The sequence below is a fragment of the Rana temporaria genome, chromosome 2 (assembly GCF_905171775.1).
Source record: "Rana temporaria chromosome 2, aRanTem1.1, whole genome shotgun sequence".
Taxonomy (NCBI): domain Eukaryota; kingdom Metazoa; phylum Chordata; class Amphibia; order Anura; family Ranidae; genus Rana; species Rana temporaria.
Window position 1 is genome coordinate 227,728,678 of NC_053490.1, and position 21,209 is coordinate 227,749,886.

At 43.7% G+C, this 21,209-nt stretch overlaps 1 protein-coding gene across 2 annotated transcripts in view; it reads right to left on the bottom strand.

Annotated features, from left to right (window-relative positions):
- ARHGAP6 (Rho GTPase activating protein 6) overlaps positions 1-16,814 on the bottom strand; it is a 347,962-nt gene extending 331,148 nt beyond the window's left edge. For both annotated transcript variants that reach the window (XM_040336507.1, XM_040336505.1), the window contains exon 1: positions 16,555-16,814. In XM_040336507.1, coding sequence (XP_040192441.1) covers positions 16,555-16,599 — 45 coding nt within the window. In that variant the 5' untranslated portion in view covers positions 16,600-16,814. The remainder of the gene's footprint in view (positions 1-16,554) is intronic.
- Positions 16,815-21,209: the final 4,395 nt, after the last annotated feature.

A 21,209-nucleotide genomic window follows, 5' to 3' on the forward strand; every position in this document is an offset into this window, starting at 1 on the left:
CATCAGGGGAGTAGGACGTGACCAAAATAGTTATAGCTCTATAGAGAGAAAAATGACATTTGTTTAGAAATTACAACATCCAGTATACAGTATCAAACATAATGCATATTATTGAATAGTTGGATGACATATAGTCCAGCCAAAGAACCTTCAGCCCATCTCCCATCATACGCGATGGTGGAACTGACCAAGCCACCATCGCCAGATAACAGTCACCCCACCTACTCTGTATCCCCCCACGAGGCAGGGTCAATTGCACTGTGAGTCCAAGAGACACCAGGCCTACACTGCCGTAGGAATTGAAGGAATTGAAGCGTGTTTTTTTTTTTCTTGAAGCGTGTTTTTGGAAGGTAGGAGGAAACTGGATCACCTGGAGGAAACCAACACAATCACACTGAGAACATGCAAATGTCATGAAGGTAGAGTCCTGGTTGGGATTCACATTGAGGACTCTAGTGCTGCAGTGCAGAAGGGCTAACCACTAAGTCACTGTGCTACCCTATAGATATATTGGAACTGTCTAAAGTCAATAGCCACGCAGGGCTAACCACACGTCCCCTCGGAAAAGTGCGTGTGCCTGGCAATTAGCTGCTTAATTGTAGAAGACATAAAGGAGAGCTACAGTTTTGTTTACATTTGGAAGTACCGGGTCTGCTGATACATACAGTAGGCAGAGTGGGTGGCAGAGAGGTACTGGTTAGGTAAGCATAGGCATCCTATAGTGTCTGCTACCATAATACAGAACGTCTACGTTGGAACTTGGTACAAAGTCACTCTAATGTCACTAACTGGAGAGTTTTATTTGGAAAGCTTATTACTTAAGAGTATGCTCCTGTAAACACAATGGTGTGTGGGTATGAGAGCTGACACACGCATTGTACTGTCTGTTTAGGTTTCAAGGTTAATTTCCTGTGACATTCTGAGAATTGAAGGTCTGATCTGTATAATTATCTAGCACTATGATTAATTAGCTACTGAAATGAGCAGTGTTCACCATTGCCTATCTCTATAATGAAGTTACAGCATTCTAGACTAGTTGAAGCATGTTTGTTGTCTGTAAGCAGGAGGGCACCCTGCAATACTTATATGTTCCTGCTATTTAGAAGATTTCTTTTTCACTTGACTTTATTGCAATTGTTTCATTTCACAAACAGCCTTCTCCAAATACTGAATTTATTGATGAGAGAAGACCTACTATATAAGATGTCTTGCTCAGGGCCGCTGATAGGGGGGACAACCAGTCCTCCTGTAGGGGGCCCCGGACAGCAGAGGGAATCATTGTAGTAGTATGGAGGGGCAGTTACAGAATTACTTCCCCCACACCAATCCCCCTCCCTATTCTGCCTGCTTCTGATCTCCCCTGTGTGCCCCCTGTCACTGTGCTCCCCCCCCCCCACGGCACTGCTGGCTTACCCGTCTCGTAAAAAAAAAATAACAAATTGTAAAATAAAATACATTTTAATAAAGTTTAACATTCTTTAAAAAATTATATATAAAAAAAATGTTTAAAGCTTTTTAAAAACTATTTTAAAAGGGGCTAATTCACACAGGTTCTCTGTTATGTTTTTTTGTCTGATAATAATGATTTTATTGTCTTTGTTTGTGAAAATATTGTTTTGATATATTTCGGGGGGTGGGGGGGGGGTTGGCCTGTCAGGTAGGCTGTATAAGGCCCTGTGATTTTTAACAGCAGCCCTGGCCTTGCTGGTATTGGTCAAATATGACCTAACATCTCCAAAGTAATAGCAGGATTGTAATATAAGTTATGGTGAAAAATCATAACTCATGAGCAATGACGTTTTGCGAAAACTGTAGGGAAGGACCGGTTGCCTTCTTCTCAAATTGCCTTAATCTTCCATATAGAAAAATAGAAGACTGAAAAAAAAACAAGTGGTCCATGGAGTCTGCTTTTTTAACATTCCTGTCTGAGGATAGTCTTCTGTTTATCCTAGGGTTATCAGTGCCGATACCAGGGCTCAAGTCCTGCGGGAATGCGTGGGAACGGAGTTCCTGCACTTTTTTCACAGCAGGAACTCAGTTCCCTTTGCAGGACTAGAGCAGCCGAGAGCAGCCGAGCCGCCCAAGCCAATCCTTCACTAAGCGCGATGCGCAGCTCGAGTCACTGTCAGGGGCAGGCGAACCTTAGTAATCCTTTATGTTACTGGCCACTTCCTGTATATGGATTTATCGGGTAGTGTGCGGGTATTCTGTCACTTCCTTGATGCCGCAATGTCTCCTGGGAGCTTTTGTCATTGTTCCCAGGAGACATTGCGGAGGTCTGTCGCGAGTTATCGCAGGATTTAGAAAGAACTTGCTTTACAGTTACAGGTACAGTGGATCGAAAAAAAGAAAACATGCGGTTTAGTAATTATGCATATGAGCGTATCATTTTTTATTTTTTTTTGGTGGGGGAGTGGATCTAATGTGGGAGTTCCCACACTTTTTTCCACAGGACTTGACCCCTGGCCAATACTAAGCATTTGCCTGAGTACTTGTACCTAAAACCGATACCTTTATGGTGCAATTTGAGCCCATACAAAATGAATGGGCTAAACCTACTTTACAAAGAATCACAAACGATTTGAACATGAATGCGGTTTCCTGCACTGCTCCTGTGTGAACCCAGGTTTATCATAGTGACTTCAGCATGGGTTCACACAGGAGTGGTGCGGGAAACCACATGCGATTCGGACAGGAATTGGACCACATTTCTGTTCAAATTACATGCGACTTTTTGTAATGCAATTTGAGCTTATTTATTTTGTATGGGCTCAAATCTCACCGCAAAGCTATTGGTATCTCGGTATCAGCGAGTACTTGACCAGAGCATAGGGGAGCACTGCCTGCCGGGGGAGTGGGGATCAGATATGTAAAACAGTTTTTCCCAACCTCTACCCTTTCTCAACCTTTTCAACATAGAGGAACCCATCCAAATAACGTTCCAGTCTCAGGGAACCTATGCCAAAAATGACTTTATCTACAATTCATGATACCTGATCAGTGGGGGAAAATGCTCCTTACACTTGTAGTCATTGGGAAGAATAAGCCTCTTTGGCCTCGTACACACGACCGAGTTTCTCGGCAAAAACCAGCAAGAAACTTGCTGGGAGATATTTTTTTGACGAGGAAACCGGTCGTGTGTACATTTTCGTCCAGGAAACTGTCGAGAAACTCGACGAGCCAAAAAGAGAGCATGTTCTCTATTTCCTTGACGGGAATGGAGAAAATTGGCTTGTCGAGTTCCTCGACAGCCTAACAAGGAACTCGACGAGCAAAACGATGTGTTTCGCCCATCGAGTTCCTCGGTCGTGTGTACGAGGCCTTACAGATAAAAAGACCAATGGTGTCAGTCAGAACTTATCTGAGTGGCAGAAATGTCTCATTGCTGAAAGAACCCCTATTGACCTCTGGAGGAATCCTAGTTGAGCAACTTCACACTAGACCAGGGGTCTCCAAACTTTCCAAGCAAAGTGACAGTTTACTATCTGCTTTAGGGAGCGTGGACTGTGGCCAATGGGAGTAGAAAATGCCCCAGTGTTCTGCCGAATAAGTTCCCCCCGGTGAATAAGGACCCCCTGTACTGCGCAGGCACGGCGGTTGCGCAGTACGAACTCAACTGAGCCTCCAAAAATAGCCGAAGATGTAGAGCTGAGAGTCAGCTCTACACGGTGCCTGTGCACAGACTATGACACAAGTCACACGCTCCCGATGCTAGTGCTACTCTGCAAGGGGCAGGGGTGATTTTAGCGATAAAGTACACGTCTTAGCATGAAGGGCGGATTTTGCACTGTTGATGGTTGAGTTTTGCAATGTGTTCCCCCGCTAAGATGTGTACTTTATTGCTAAAATCCCCCCACCCCTTGCAGAGTAACACTAGCATCGGGAGCGTGCGGCTTGTATCATAGTCAGTGCGCAGTGTAGAGCTGACTCTCAGCTCTACATCTCCGGCTATTTTCGGAGGCTCAGTTGAGTTTGTGCTGCGCAAGCGCCGCGCCTGCACAGTACAGGGTGGTCCTTATCCGCCAGGGAAACATTTTCAGCAGGACACCGGCACCAGTGGGCATAAGCAATGCCCCATCATTGGTTTTAATGAGAGAGCCCCATTGTTGGTGTCAATGGGAAGAATAGTGCTATTGATGGATTGATGGTGTCAGTGGGTGGAATGGTGTCCCATATTTGGTGTCAGTTGGTGGGATAGTGCCCCAGGGGCCAGATAAAGACAAGCAAAGCCCCCCCTCTACACCTAAATGAACATTTTAACATGCTCTGTGGTTTGGCAGCCCATTCATTTGAAGAGGGCAGTTGGCGCATATCAACACAGTTTTTAATGTACTTGCAACCTTTACTAGAATACAGCTTCTTACTACGCATAAATGGTTCACATCTGTAGTTTGTGGTGCACTAAAACCCATGTACTTTTGCTGATGCTCTGGTGTGTTGGAGTAGCTCTTTGGAGTAGCTCTATTTGTCAAGGTAAAATGTGTGTTTTATCATATTGCAACATTGTGAATTGTCCCTTATTGTTGATTGGCACATTCAATTGATACACTGTATATTGCAGAGTCTCTTGTTTCTTTTTTTGCACAGTCTTTGTTCCCAAACCGAAATGTCCTTCTGAGACATACTATGTTGCTGCCATATTGATGGTGTTTATAAAACAACATTTGGCTGTCAAGTGCTCTGCCTAATCCCCAAATAAAACCATGCGTCTGTTATGGATCGCGTCCAAAAATACGAAGACATCTCAGTACCTGGAAGACATCGCTGTGATCTACTTGTACATAAGCAATGAAGAGGTTGAGTGCCTGTGGGGCATGCTTAAACGCCATTGTTGAAAGCTAAATTCTTCTTAGGGTAGAAAGCATTTTCTTTCTAGGCATGTGGAAGTGTGTGCACCCATTACAACCTTGTAATTCTCCACTTGCCTATTGTAGCTACAGCAGCTAACCTAAACACGTTCTTGGAGATGATTAACCAGCTGATAGAAAATGATTGTGTGTTATACAGACAAAAGCTCCAACATTCAGAAAACATAAGTCCATGTTTAATAAAGAATGTGTATGTACAGAAGCAATGCACAATTCAGTGGTGATAGTTATCCATTACAACCAATAACACATCACATTCGAGGTGTCATAAGAAGACCTTTGGCAGGGGTGACTGCAATGTGTCCTAATAAATAAGGTTGATTATTTTTATTTATATAGAAAACATTAACGCTGCAGTGCTGCTAGTCATGATACGAAAATAATAATTAAGAGATGGGACAACAGGCAGCAATTTCAAATGACCACCAGACATTATTTAAATAACAAACAACCACTCAAGATTATGTGGAATAAATATATGGCCGCGGCCTTTATTATTGGTTTTATTTTATTAATAACTTATAAACAATTCACTTAAAATTCACCATAGGAATTTATTTTAAACCGACTTAAATATATATATATATATATATATATATATATATATATATATATATATATATATATATATATATAACGACCATTTATTCAGCTCAGCTATTACAGCTCGAGCTGTATTACAAAACCACAACAGGATTTATTAAACTGTCCCCCTTTCATCAGTTATCAATAACAAAATTATTTATTATTAATTTTTTTTTTTAAAGGTGACCCACCACATTACAAAGGCCAGGACAAAAAAAAGGGGGAGGGAGGGTTGGGGAGCTCCTACAGCCAAATTCTTCCATGGCGACTGGCCACAATTCCAGTCAGGACCCCCTATATATAGAGGACCCTGGGGGCCTGGAAACTTCGCCACTCCTAGTTTCAAGGTTGCCCAAGCGGGCAGTTACAGGCTCCCTAACGCAAGCCCTTTTACCCTGCAGAGGGGATCTTGAAACCTCTATGCTGCCGTTCTCCCATGAGGAAAAGGGGGGCCTAGAAACCCATATCCCCCTTTTCCCACATTCTATCATTAAATAGTGATTCTAGGCATAACATGCACAGATCAACTACACCATTACACTGTCCAATAAGCAGGCATGGCATGGCAAAAATCAAACAGGAAATACAATGTTGCCTTGGTAGCTTTGTTATTTGGCATGGGCGTATGAATCACAAAACTAGCTGAAGAGAGTTACACAATTTTTAAAATGTAATATGTATATATATATATATATATATATATATATATATATATATATATATATATATATATATATATATATATATATATATATATATATATATATATATATACACATACACATATACACACAATATCATCAAAAGTTTTGGGACACCTGCTTTTACACACACATGAACTTTAATGGCATCCCAGTCTTAGTCCGTAGGGTTCAATATTGAGTTGGCCCACCGTTTGCAGCTATAACAGCTTCAACTCTTCTGGGAAGGCTGTCCACAAGATTTTGGAGTGTGTCTAGGGGAATGTTTGACCATTCTTCCAGAAGCACATTTGTGCGGTCAGGCACTGACGTGGACGAGAAGGTCTGGCTTGCAGTCTCTGCTATAATTCATCCCAACGGTGTTCTATCGGGTTGAAGGCAGCTCAGTCAAGTTCCTCCACCCCAAACTTGCTCATCCTTGTCTTTATAGACATTGCTTTGTGCTCTGGTCCAAATCATTTGGTGGAGGGGGGATTAGGAGTGTGTCTATTGGGAATGTTTGACCATTCTTCCAGAAGTGCATTTGTGAGGTCAGGCTGGCTTGCAGTCTCCGCTCTAATTCATCCCAATGGTATTCTACTGGGTTAAAGGCAATTTTTTTTTTATAACAAACGTGTTATACTTACCTCCACTGTGCAGCTCATTTTGCACAGAGTGGCACCGAACCTGCTCTTCTGGGGTCCCCCGGCGGCTGTCTCAGGTCCTGCCCACAAGAACTAAACACCTAAATGCGAGTTCTCTCGCATGGTGGTTAGTTCTTGCGGGTGTGCTCCAATGATACAGTCGGTGGCTATAGCCGCTCACTGTATCACTGTATCACCTGGCGCGCTGTGTCATTGGATATGATTGACAGCAGCCGATGCATTAAGGTAAAAAAAATTAACCTTTAGCGTCCCTTTAAAGGCTTTACTCCCAGTCAAGTTCCTGCACCCCCAAACTCACTCAGCCATGTCTTTATGGACCTTGCTTTGTTCACAGGTGCGCAGTCATGTTGGAACAGGAAGGGGCCATCCCCAAACTGTTACCACAAAGTTGGGAGCATAAATTGTCCAACATATCTTGGTAGGCTGATGCCTTAATGCCGTGTACAGACGGTCGTTCTTTGTGATGAAAAAAAACAACGTTTTTGAAAACGTCATTTAAAATGACCGTGTGTGGGGAAAACGTTGTTTTATGTCTTCTGAAAAACGTCAAAAAAAAAATTCGAACATGCTCGAATTTTTGGTGTCGTTTTTCAAAACGTAGTTTTTTGTGTCAATTAAAATGATAGTGTGGGCAAAACGACGTTGAAAACGTTTTTAAACCCGCGCATGCTCACAAGCAAGTTATGAAGCGAGTTTAAATGGAACAGAGTGCCGTCGTACGTGCTGAACGTAACCGTGCTTTGCTAGAGCATTTTGAAAAACGATGGTGCGTAGGCAACGTCGTTTTTGAAAATGAAGTTTCAAAAACGTCGTTTTTTTTCATCACATAAAACGTTGTTTTGTTTCATCACAAAAAACAACCGTCTGTACACGGCATTAGAGTTCCCTTCCCCACACCATAATCCCCCCACACTATAATCCCCCCTCCACCAAATGATTTGGACCATTGCACAAAGCAAGGTCTATAAAGACATGAATGAGCAAGTTTGGGGTGGAGGAACTTGACTGGGCTGCCTTCAACCCGATAGAACACCTTTGGGATGAATTATAGCGGAGACTGCAAGCCAGACCTTCTCGTCCACGTCAGTGCCTGACCGCACAAATGCGCTTCTGGAAGAATGGTCAAACATTCCCCTAGACACACTCCTAAACCTTGTTTACCAGAAAAGGTTACCAGAAAAGGTGAAGCTGTTTTAGCTGCAAAAGGTGGACCAACTTAATATTAAACCCTACGGACTGAGACTGGGATGCCATTAAAGTTCATGTGCGTGTAAAGGCAAGCATCCCAATACTTTTGGTAATATAGTGTGTATAAATATATATATATAAATATATATATATATATATATATATATATATATATATATATATATATATATATATATATATATACACACACACTGTATATATGTGTGTGTCTGTGTGTTTAGCTATTTGCGTAGCACATTTGTGATATACATTGCAGCGGATTTGACTGTGTTGGCTGTAAAGGAAATGGTTGTGCGTTTGCTTTGTAAAAGAAGGAAGTGGTTTTCTATATTCTAGATACAAAAGCAACTTCAAAATAAAGCAAGGCAGCTAAAGTTTGTTTCATGTTCTCTAAAAACAAATGCATGGGCACAGGCACGTTGTGCCTGGTTAGTTCAGAAGGAAAAAAAAAAAGATTTTTATCTGCAACATTCCAACGTACAGCAATGTATGGATAACACCAACAATAACATTCAGGATATTTTATTCTGCTGCAGTTTTATACACTTTTTAACTGCAGCCAACAAGTTGTTATTTTGTAAACATTTTTTTTTTTAAACAGCAATGTGTAGAAACAAGATTACAGATAACAAAATATGAAACAAAGAAACCTAAAAGAGTGAAGGCAGAGAAAAGATTAAAGAGGAGGTCCACCCTAAAAACGACTTTCTAGTATTACAATGGCCCGCCACATTACAATACAATTATGCCTATTATGTTTTTATTTTATGTTGTACATACCTCGGTACAGCTAATTCACCTCTGGCTTCCAGGTTGCGAATCCCGTGGGAGTGGGCGTTCCTAACTTGCCGGTGATTGACATGATGACCAAAAACGAGCTCCCCCCGTCGCGTAAGCTGCGTCACGATTGCCGAAAGGAGCCGAATAGCGGTGCACAGGCGCAGTATAGCGCCGACTCGCCGTTCGGCTCCTTTCGGCAATCGTGACGCAGCTTACGCGACGGGGGGAGCTAGTTTTTGGTCATCACGTCAATCACCAGCAAGTTAGGAACGCCCACTCCCGCGGGATTCGCAACCCGGAAGCCACGGGTGAATTAGCTGTACCGAGGTATGTACAGCATAAAAAAAAAACATAATAGGCATAATTGTATTGTAATGTACATATATAATACTAGAAAGTCGTTTTTAGGGTGAACCTCCCCTTTAAGCGGTCCATTGAGTATGCTTCAATATATATATATATATATATATATATATAATTTTATATGTATATAGAGATATATAGAGATATATATATATATATATATAGCAATATATATATATATATATATATATATATATATATATATATATATATATATATATATACTGCTGTGTATATAGAATATCAGACGATCAGTTCAAATTCATTATTTTATTTTCCTTTCGGTATGTTGCGAGGGATGCAATGTTTCTACCAACGAATCAACTGGTTATTCGATCATCTGTAAAATCGATGCGTGTATAACCACCTCTTGTCTCATACGTTTCAATCAGTTTTCAAATCAAAAATATGATTGGAAAGGCAGAACACTTTGGTCTGTGTATGGCGAATCCCTTGATCTGTGCGTTTATGATATTTTTGAAAATAAATCTATCAATTATCTGACCGTATATAAAATTGATGCATGTATGACCACTTTTTGATGATCATGGCGATCTATCTACTTTCCTATACAGTAAAACCTTGGTTTGCGAGCATAATTCGTTCCAGAAACATGCTTGTAATCCAAAGCACTTGTATATCAAAGCATTTTTTTTACAGGGTATAAAAGAGAAGCGAGGCACCTCTAAGTGTAGCAATAAGTTGCTAAATGTTGTACCTTCATTAAATGTAACCATATTGCTACACTTAGAGGCTCCTCTCTGCTTTTTTTATACTCAGTTGTGACGTGACGCTACTCTTATATCAGGACATCGCTTGTATATCAAGGCAAAATGTATTAAAACATTTTGCTTGTCTTGCAAAACGCTCTCAAACCAAGTTACTCTCAAACCAAGGTTTTACTGTAATCAGATTTTACTTTAAGACCGATCAGAATCATTTTTCTGAAAACTGATAATTGATAAGATTTCATTATATTGGCGTGATTCTGTGAAGAATCCTCTGATTGGCTCATTAAGTGTATAGCTATCATTATGTTCTTTAGCCTATAAGCACTAAGGATAAGTCAACAAACAATCAAAGTGCCATAATACTGAATAGCACACTAATACAATTGAAATACAGTATATTGACTCTGGAGGGAATGCTGGCAAAGCTTATTGGGCTAGATTCAGCAATGAATTACGCCGGTGTATCTGTAGATACGCCGGGTAAATTCAAAGCTGCGCCGGCGTATCTTTTTTCTGTATTCAGAAAGCAAGATACGCCGACATTAGCCTAAGATCCGACTGGCATAAGTCTCTTACACCGTCGTATCTTAGGGTGCATATTTACGCTGGCCGCTAGGTGGCGCTTCCGTAGTTTTCGGCGTAGAATATGCAAATGACCTAGATACGCCGATTCACAAATTTACGTACGCCCGGCGCTATTTTTTAACGTCGTTTACATTAGTCTTTTTCGGCGTAAGGTTAATCCTGCTATTAGGAGGCGCACGCAATGTTAAGTATGGCCGTCGTTCCCGCGTCGAAATTTGATTTTTTTTGCGTAAGTCGTTCGCGAAAAGGGCTGGACGTAATTTACGCTCACGTCGAAACCAATGACGTCCTTGCGGCGTACTTTGGAGCAATGCACACTGGGAAATTCCACAGACGGCGCATGTGCCGTTCGGGAAAAACGTCAATCACATCAGGTCACCAAGAATTAACATAAAACACGCCCCCTCATCCACATTTGAATTACGCGCGCTTACGCCGGCCCCATTTACGATACGCCGCCGTAACTTAGAAGGCAAGTTCCTAGTTTTTTGACTGATGGATAAAAAAACAAAGGGGCCCACACACGATCGGTTCGTCTGATCAAAACGGTCCATCAGACGAACTGATCGTGTGTACGCGGCATGAGTGTATCAGCTTGCTCGTCCCTTGTACGAGGAAGCTGATTAATTCTGACAGGAAGACTCAATGAGCGCTCACAGCGTGGTGGTAGTTTATTGAAAACTACAAGCTGACAGCCACAAAGGCTGCTGGACCTTGTAGTTTTCCATTCACAGAGGACACTGAATGAGTGACGCGGCCAGGTCCCCGCTTGGCCACGTCCTTTTTAAATTGTGGCAGCAGACGTGGGGAGAAGATCCCCGGTCTGCTGTCACAGCAGGTTACGGGGGGTGGGGTGGACGGTGCATTCATATTGTTATACATGTTACGCCCTTAATATGGGTGTAACATGTAAAGAACACACAAGCTCAGTGGGGGGAGGTCGCTTAACTTCGGATGGTGAACACATCGACTCCAATGGGAGTTGTCAGTTTTTTTTTTTATTATTATTATTCAACCCTCTGGGTTGAACGAACAAAAACTAGTAATGTGTACCAGGCATTAGGACACGATGAGCTACCTCTTATTACCATACAATAAAGGAACCCAGCTTCTAAGGCCCAGATTCACAGAGAGCGGGCGCACATTACGCTGCCGTAGCACAAACAATGTACGCTACGCCAACGCAGCGCAGAGAGGCAAGCATGGAATTCACCAAGCCAGTGCTCCCAACGCTGCGCTGGGTTTCGAAGGCGTACGCCGGCGTAGGTGGAAGTGGGCGTGAGCCATGCAAATGAGGTGTGACCCCCTGCAAATAATGGGCCGAGCGCCAGACAGATACGTATCACGAACTGCGCATGCCCCGAGACGTGGACGCATCCCCCTGCGCATGCTCACCACCACGTCGGAACAACTGCCTAAACTACGCCGGATCACTGCGTACGCCCAGCCAGACACGTCCAACGTAAAATACGCCGGCTTGTGTTCCCTGGTGCAGACCTTTGTATGTCTGCTGCTGGGTTGCACCTCCTTTATGGGGAATAACTTTACGCCGGACGTAAAACTTACGCGCACTGCGTCGGGCGCACGTATGTTCGTGAATCGCCGTATTTCACTCATTTGCATATTTGAATGGCCAATCAATGGGAGCGCCACCATGCGTCCAGCCTAAATGTGCACCCACCCTACGCCGGCGTAGGCAAGTTACGTCGGCGGGATGAAGCCTGTTTTTAGGCGCATCTTAGTTTGTGGGTCCGGCGCACAGATACGACGGCGCACATTTGCACTTACGTCAGCGTATATTGTTATATGTCGGCGTAAGTGCTTTGTGAATCTTTAACCCTGTGTCAGGACAGACAGTGATCAAATCTAGTTTACAACTGATTATGAGATCTGCCAGCACAGTGCAGACAGGGTCAATTACGGCAAATGCAGCCCCCCAGTCCCCTCATTAGAAAATAGAACTACATAGGATTATCCGTGCTGAAGAGCATCTAGAAAATGTAAACTGCATTTTTTTTAAAGTTGTGCGATGGGAATAGGAACATAAAGTAAGAGTCATGCCGATTTGGGTACAAATAGTGGAAATACAATTTAAGGTGGCCATAATTTGATCTTTTGATGAACTTTTTTTCAGAAGTTGCTGGTTGTATCCAATCAGACCGACCGTCTGGGTATTTGGGAGCAGCAATTGCTGAATACAATACCTGGACATGATGTTTAGTGTGGATAGTAAATCTGATCAATTTCTCCTGCTCAGCCCAAGAGACAGCAAGACATGTATGGCCAGCTTTAGATTGCTATGCAGAATATTCTATAAGTGAGAAGTGACACCATCCAGATGTCTGCTTATATCATAGGGTGATGCACTTTAACCTAGAACATTGCTAACAGCTGGTTGCCATATAAACAACAAAAACCCCAAATTAAGTCTTTCACAATGCTAGTGATACTTGCAGTGTGCCAGCAATATGCTGCACCTTCATGTATCTGTGTAACAGTAAGATTGGAAGACAGAGGGATCCCCTGACATCACCCCTGGAGATCAGACATGGCTACAAATCTCCGGCTCGCCTCCACTATAGGCACAGATGGTGTCCATCTTCCTACATACATCATGTTGAGCCTAGGCTAAAAATGATGCTCTCTAATTAGTACATAGCACAAAAAAGAAAAAAATAGAAAGACGATGAAAAAGGCAGAGGGGTCCACCTGACATCACCCATGAGTATTCTGGAGATGAGACATGCTCTTGCTTCCCTCTGCTATAGGCACAGCAGATGGTGTCCATCTTTCTACATACATCACGCTGAGCCTAGGCTAAAAATGATGCTCTCTAATTAGTAAATAGCACAAAAAAAGCAGAAAGACAATAAAAAAAAAGCAGAGGGATCCCGCCGACATCACTCCTGAGTATTCTGGAGCTCAGACAAGGCTATATATACCTCCTCTTCCCCTCTGCTATAGGCACAGCAGATGGTGTCCATCTTTCGACATACATAAGGTTGAGCCTAGGCTAAAAATGATGCTCTCTAATTAGTACATAGCACAAAAAAAGCAGAAAGACGATGAAAAAGGCAGAGGGGTCCCCCTGACATCACCCCTAAGTATTCTGGAGCTCAGACATGCTCTTGCTTCCCTCTGCTATAGGCACAGCAGATGGTGTCCATCTTTCTACATATATCACGCTGAGCCTAGGCTAAAAATGATGCTCTCTAATCAGTACATAGCACAAAAAAAGCAGAAAGACAATAAAAAAAGCAGAAAGACAATAAAAAAAAGCAGAGGGACCCCCCTGACATCACCCCTGTGTATTTTGGAGCTCAGACATGGCTATAACTCTCCTGCTCCCCTCTGCTATAGGCACAGCAGATGGTGTCCATCTTCCTACATACATCACGCTGAGCCTAGGCTAAAAATTATGCTCTCTAATTAGTACATAGCACAAAAAAAGCAGAAAGGCAATAAAAAAAAGGCAGAGGGATCCCGCCGACATCACTCCTGTGTATTTTGGAGCTCAGACATGGCTATAACTCTCCTGCTCCCCTCTGCTATAGGCACAGCAGATGGTGTCCATCTTCCTACATACATCACGCTGAGCCTAGGCTAAAAATGATGCTCTCTAATTAGTACATAGCACAAAAAAAGCAGAAAGGCGCTAAAAAAAAGGCAGAGGGACCCCCCTGACATCACCCCTGAGTATTCTGGAGCTCAGACATGGCTATAACTCTCCTGCTCCCCTCTGCTATAGGCACAGCAGATGGTGTCCAACTGTCCATCTTTCTACATACCGTACATGACGCTGAGCCTAGGCTACAACAGATACTCTTTACATAGTACAAAAAGCCATCCTCCATGATATCACCCTTAAGCATGCTTGAGCACTGGCATTACTATAGATATCACCCTATGGTGTTTATCATTCTACATAAATGGAGCTGAGCCTAGGCTACAACTGATACTCTCTGATTAGTATATAGCATAAAAAGGCAGAAAGACAGTACAACAAGGCAGAGGAATCCTATCCTAACATCTCCCTGAGCATTCTTCAGCAAAGGCATGGTTATAAGTCACCCTCTAATATAAGCGCAGACTATGATGTCTATCATTCTACATACATGGAGCTGAGCCTAGGCTACAACTTATGCTCTCAACTTAGTACATAATACAAGAAGATAGAATGATATGGCATAGGAATCCCCTCCACATTTTCCTGAACATAGTCATGGCTATAAATCACAATCTTCTGTAAGCACAGTAGATGGTGTCTATCATTCTACACATTGTGACAAGCCTAGGCTACAACTGATGCTCTCTCTTGCTTAGTACATAGCACAGACAGGTAGAAAGACAGTACAAAAAGGCAGAGGAATCCCCTCCATACATTCCTAGACATGGCTATAAATCACCCTTTACTACATAGACATAAACAGCAGATGGTGTCCATCATTCTACATACATCTTGATGAGCCTAGGCTACAACTGATGCTCTCTACTTAGCACATAGCAGGTAGAATGACGGTACAAAAAGCCAGAGGCATATCCTCTGCACTGTAAGAACACTAGATGGTGTCTATCGGGAGGAGCCTAGGCTACAACTCTCTACTTAGTACATAGCACAAACAGTGCAAAAAAGCAGAGGAATCCCCTCCATACATTCCTGAGCATAGACACAGCTATAAATTGTCCTCTACTGTAAGCACAGTAGATGGTGTCTATCACTCTACATATATCCTGAGGAGCCTAGGCTACAACTGATGCTCCCTGCTTGGTACATAGCACAGACAGGTATAAAGACAGTACAAAAAGTCAGAGAAATCCCCTCTATACATTGCTGAACATAGACATGGCTATAAATACTTCTCTGCTACATAGACATAAACAGCAGATGGTGTCTATCATTCTACATACATCTTGAGGAGCCTAGGCTACAACTGATGCTCTCTACTTAGCACATAGCAGTTGGAATGATAGTACAACAAGGCAGAGGAATATCCACAGTAGATGGTGTCTATCCTGAGGAGCCTAGGCTACAACGGATGCTACCTGCTTAGTACATAGCACAGACAGGTAAAAAGACAGTACAAAAAGTCAGAGAAATCCCCTCTATACATTGCTGAGCATAGACATCATCATCTCCATGATTCTACAGCTGAGCCTAGGCTACCACTGATGCTCTACGCTTAGTACATAGCACAGACAGGTAAACAGACAGTGCAAAAAGTCAGAGAAATCCCCTCCATACATTGCTGAGCATAGACATGGCTATAAATCCCTGTCTACTATAGGCACATCATCTCCATGATTCTACAGCTGAGCCTAGGCTACCTACGCTGACACTCTACAGCTGAGCCTAGGCTACCTACCTACTGACGCTCTACGCTTAGTACATAGCACACACAGGTTATCAGACAGTACAAAAAGTCAGAGAAATCCCCTCCATACATTGCTGAGCATAGACATGGCTATAAATCCCTGTCTACTATAAGCACATCATCTCCATGATTCTACAGCTGAGCCTAGGCTACCTACGCTGACACTCTATAGCTGAGCCTAGGCTACCACTGACACTCTACACTTAGTACATAGCACAGACAGGTAAACAGACAGTTCAAAAAGTCAGAGAAATCCCCTCCATACATTGTTGAGCATAGACATGGTTATAAATCCCTGTTTACTATAGGCACATCATCTCCATGATTCTACAGCTGAGCCTAGGCTACCTACGCTGACACTCTACAGCTGAGCCTAGGCTACCACTGATGCTCTACACTTAGTACATAGCACAGACAGGTAAATAAACAGTACAAAAAGTCAGAGAAATCCCCTGTATACATTGCTGAGCATAGACATGGCTATAAATCCCCGTTTTCTATAGGCACACTGCAGATGATCTCCATGGTGTTGCAGCTGAGCCTAGGCTACCACTGACGCTCTCCGCTTAGTACATATCACCAGAGCATCCGATGATCGCTTGCTTCCTAAAAAGGACCGAGCCGGCTTCCTGTGATAAGGCGGCGATCTATAAGTTTCAGAGCCCCGCAAACTGTCACCTACCTCTCCGGGCAGTGACAGCAGAGCAATGACTTACCGCATAGCACAGCCTCCGCTCACAGAACACCGAGTCTCCGAACATTGTAGAGAGAGATCAATCCGGGGGACAAGGCGACTTCTCCTATTACACCCGCAGAGGGGACACCGAGCCCATCCACATCATGGCAATCCCGGCCACAGCTTCCCTTATTACATGTATTACACCATGTACAAAGTATCCTCCAGGAGGCTCACTCATAGGCGAGCAACAATCTCTGTCTCCCCATCAGTCTGAGCCTGGAGTCCGGGGGAGGGCGGGGCATGGCAGGAGGAGGGGGACACTGCCCCGCCCACACCTATTACACCGGCGGCTACTCATCTACGCTGGCGGGCGGCCGGGGAAGCAACAAGTGCTGAGCGGATCCCAGGCACAGCGCTCCCTCCGTGCATGATACATAGTACACGGAGACAGCAATGGCCGCTGCATATAGGGGCCACTTCTACTACCCCACAGCAAGCCAGGGGACACTAAACTCTGCATTCATAATACAATCTACTCAGCTATGGAGAATTCTATTGCTCTCAGCCCCCTCCAAACCTTCAAATTCCCTATTTGTGCTGCTGTGACCCGACATGGTGTTATAGCCCGTACACACGATCAGAAAATCTGACGAAAAATACCGCTTTCGACGCGGTCGTACGATAATATGATCATTATTACACAGCTTTTCGATAGTTAATCCGTTATTATCCAATCGGACAAGCACAAACCTTTTTCTTGTCCGATACCAAATCGTGCGATTTTCATTTATAATCAGCCCCGTTGACATTCGAAAATACGATACGAATACGCTACAACACATGACATCACTTCCGAATTTTTATTCGTACGAGAATTTCCGGGAACTTCGGTAAACTCTTTATTTTTCGATTAGAGTTTAGCATGCAAAAAAAAATAAAAATGAACGATCAATCGTCCGCTAATCTTATCGTGCGTACCAGACGTTAAAGAGGTTGTAAAGGATTTTTTTTTCTTTAACCACTTGCTTACTGGGCACTTAAACCCCCCTCCTGCGCAGACCAATTTCCAGCTTTCAGCGCTGATGCACTTTGAATGACAATTGCGCGGTCATACAACGCTGTACCCAAATTTAATTTTTGTCATTTTTTCCCCACAAATAGAGCTTTATTTTGGTGGTATTTTTGCGGCTTTTATTTTTTGTTGAAAAAAAAAAGAAAAGAGATTTAAAAAAAAAAATATATATTTTTTTTATATTTTGTTATAAAATTTTGTAAACAGGTAATATTTCTCCTTCATTGATGTACGCTGATGAGACTGCACTGATGGGCACCGATGGGCTGCACTCATGGGCACTGATGGGCACAGATAAGGCGGCACTGGTGGGCACCGATAAGGCGGCACTGGTGGGCACTGATAGGCGGCACTGGTGGGCACTGAGAGGTGGCACTGAAGGGTATTGATTGGTGGCACTGGTGGGCACTGAGAAGTGGCACTGATAGGTGGCAGTGATAGGCACTGATAGGTGGCAGTGATGGGTGGCAGTGATGTGCACTGATGACTGGCAATAATGGGCACTGGTAGGTTACATTGATAGGCTGCATTGCTAGGTGGCACTGATGAGGCACTGATTGGCATCACTGGTGAGAATTGATAAGTGGCACTTGTGGGCATTGATAAGTGGCACTTGTGGGCATTGATAAGTGGCACTTGTGGGCATTGATAGGTGGCATTGTGGGCACTGGCAGGTAGCAATTGGCAGCTGGCACTGAGGCACATCTGCCTCCTTCCTCTTTGGGACTGATGTCCCTTGTGCACAAGCCGGTGAATGGATTTTTTTCCTCCTCACGCTGTCAGCAAGAGGAGAAAAAAAACCGATTACCGATTCTTTGTTTCATTGGCTGACAGCTGATCACGTGGTAAGGGGTCGGAATCGGCCCCTTACTCGGATCGGTGATCACCCGAGTCTGGTGATCACAGCACGCGCCCTGCAGGGGCGTGCGGAGAGCACGCGAAGAGGAGGTCGTCTATTGACGGCCTCCCGGATTTTTAGGTCCGCGCTGTGGCCGTTATTTGGCTATAGCGCGGACCTCAAGTAGGTAAATAATAAACATGTCTATACTTACCTGCTCTATGCAATAGAATTGCACAGAGCGACCCCAATCCTCCTCTTCTTGGGTCCCACGCCAACATTCCGGGCTTCTCCTTTCTTGCTGGTGCCCCCAATAGGAAACCGATTCCCATGGGGGCACTCGTGCTGGCTCGCTCCCAAGCCCCACTGCATCCATTGACACAGACAATGACTCTGCCCCATCCAGAGTTGCCAAATTTCAGTAAATGTATGAACAGTTTGTAAAATGTGTACTTTTTGCATCTGTTCATGAATGTCTATTACGGAACATGTAGGCTGCATGTCCATACCTGACATTCATGGACAGGTGCAACAATTAGGGATTTTACAAACTGTTTGTAAATATACTAAAAGTTGGAAACCCTGGCCCCATCACCTCATCGCTAAAGTTGATAAACAGGAGCAGGAGCCAATGGCTCCCATTGCTATCAATCTACCCAATGAGGAGGGAGACAATGGCAAGAACCGCTGCTCTCCTGCACATCGCTGGATTGGATCGGGCTCAGGGAAGAATAAGGGGGGCGGGGGAGGGGCATGGGGGAATCCTGCAGCAGAGAAGGTGTTTTACCTTAACCACTTTTATACTTGGCACATACACCCCCCTCCTGCCCAGGCCAATACTTACCTGAGCCCCATCACGATTCAGAAATGTTCCACAAGAGACTCAGCTGTCCGGGACTCTCCCTCCTGATTGGTTGAGACACACAGCAGGCACCATTTGCTCCCACTGCTGTCAATCAGAAAATCAGTGAGTCATAGAGGAGAGAGAGGGGGTGGTGAGGAGCCACTGCTCCGTGTCGGAATGGACACACAGAGCAGCGGTTTGGCTTGGGTGCTCGGCAGGAGGGAGGGGCCAGAAGCGCCGGTGAGTGACCCAAAAAGAAGAGGATCTGGGCTGCTCTGTGCAAATCCACTGCACAGAGCAGGTAAGAATAACATGCAAGACTTTAGTATCACTTTAACCACTTCAGCCTCGAAGGATTTGGCTGCCCAATGACCAGGACATTTTTGGCGATTTGGCACTGCGTCGCTTTAACTGACAATTGCGCGGTCGTGTGACGTTGCACCCAGACAAAATTGACGTCCTTTTTTCCCCCACAAATAGAGCTTTCTTTTGGTGTTATTTGATCACATCTGCGGTTTCTATGTTTTGCGCTATAAAACAAAAAAACAGCGACCATTTTTAAAAATAGCAATATTTTTTGATTTTTGCTTTAATAAATATCCCCAAAAATATATAGGCCTATATGTATTCTTCTACCTATTTTTGGTAAAAAAAAATCGCAATAAGCGTATATTGATTAGTTTGCGCAAAAGTTATAGCGCCTACAAATAGGGGGTAGTTTTATGGCATTTTTTTTTTTGACTAGTTATGGTGGCGATCTTCGACTTTTATCGTGACTGCGACATTATGGCGGACACTTCGGACACTTTTGACGCTATTTTGGGACCATTCACATTTATACAGCGATCAGTGCTATAAAAATGCACTGATTACCGTGCAAATGACACTGGCAGGGAAGGGGTTAACCACTATGGGGCAAGGAAGTGATTAGGTGTGCCATAGGGAGTGATTCTGGTGTGGGGGCTGGGCTACATGTGACAGGACACTGATCACTGCTCCCGATGAGAGGGAGCAGACGATCAGTGTCCTGTCACTTGGCTGGACAGGGAGATGCCTTGACTACACAGGCATCTCCATGTTCTGCCTCTCTGTGACATGATCGCGGGATAGCGGTGGACATGCATTTTTAATGCATTTAGGCGCAACTAGAGCTTTGGCGTTAATTCATTTAATTGGCCATAATAATATATTTTTCTGGAAATTGAAATGAATCAAGGCTCAAGAGCTAAATATGTCTAAAGCCTCATACACACGATCGGACTTCAAACAAACTTTTCCTTGGATTTTTGTCCGAAGGGAGTTGGCCGTGCACACCCATAGCATACACACAACAGGGAGTCTAGCTATGATTTGTAAGTAAGTATGCATATCTCATACATGAGTGATCACTGTGGCACATGACTATCACAGTGATCTTCCAGGTCCTGCACCAAGATTGCTGTGGCACATGACTACCGCAGTGACCTTTCAGGTCCTGCATCAAGATCGCTGTGGTACATGACAATCACAATGATCTTCTAGGTCCAGTGCAGTGCTGCCAGCTTCTCTTCTCTCCTTTCCCCCCGGCTGCTGCAGGGAATGTTTCAGGATAGAGAGCGAGGGAAGGGGCCAGTAAATATTTTATTTACCAGCCCCTTTCTTTTCTGAATGAGCACAGCGAGTGATCTATACCGATCGTTCATGTGTTTATTCTTAACTGAAGCATAGTAAACTATGACGCTCAGCACAGAGCATTTCCCATTCTATCACTGTCCAGTGCAGCTGAGGCTGCAGAGAAAGGGACTGGGGAAGCTCTGTCCTAAGTCCCTTTCTCTTTCTCAAAAGTGACACCTTGTGGGTCTGTTTAGACCATTGATAGTTCACCAAAGCCCCCCACAGGGGCTCCTGAAAAAAACTGTAAACAAAAATTATAAAAAAGAATATTGTAAAAAAAAAATA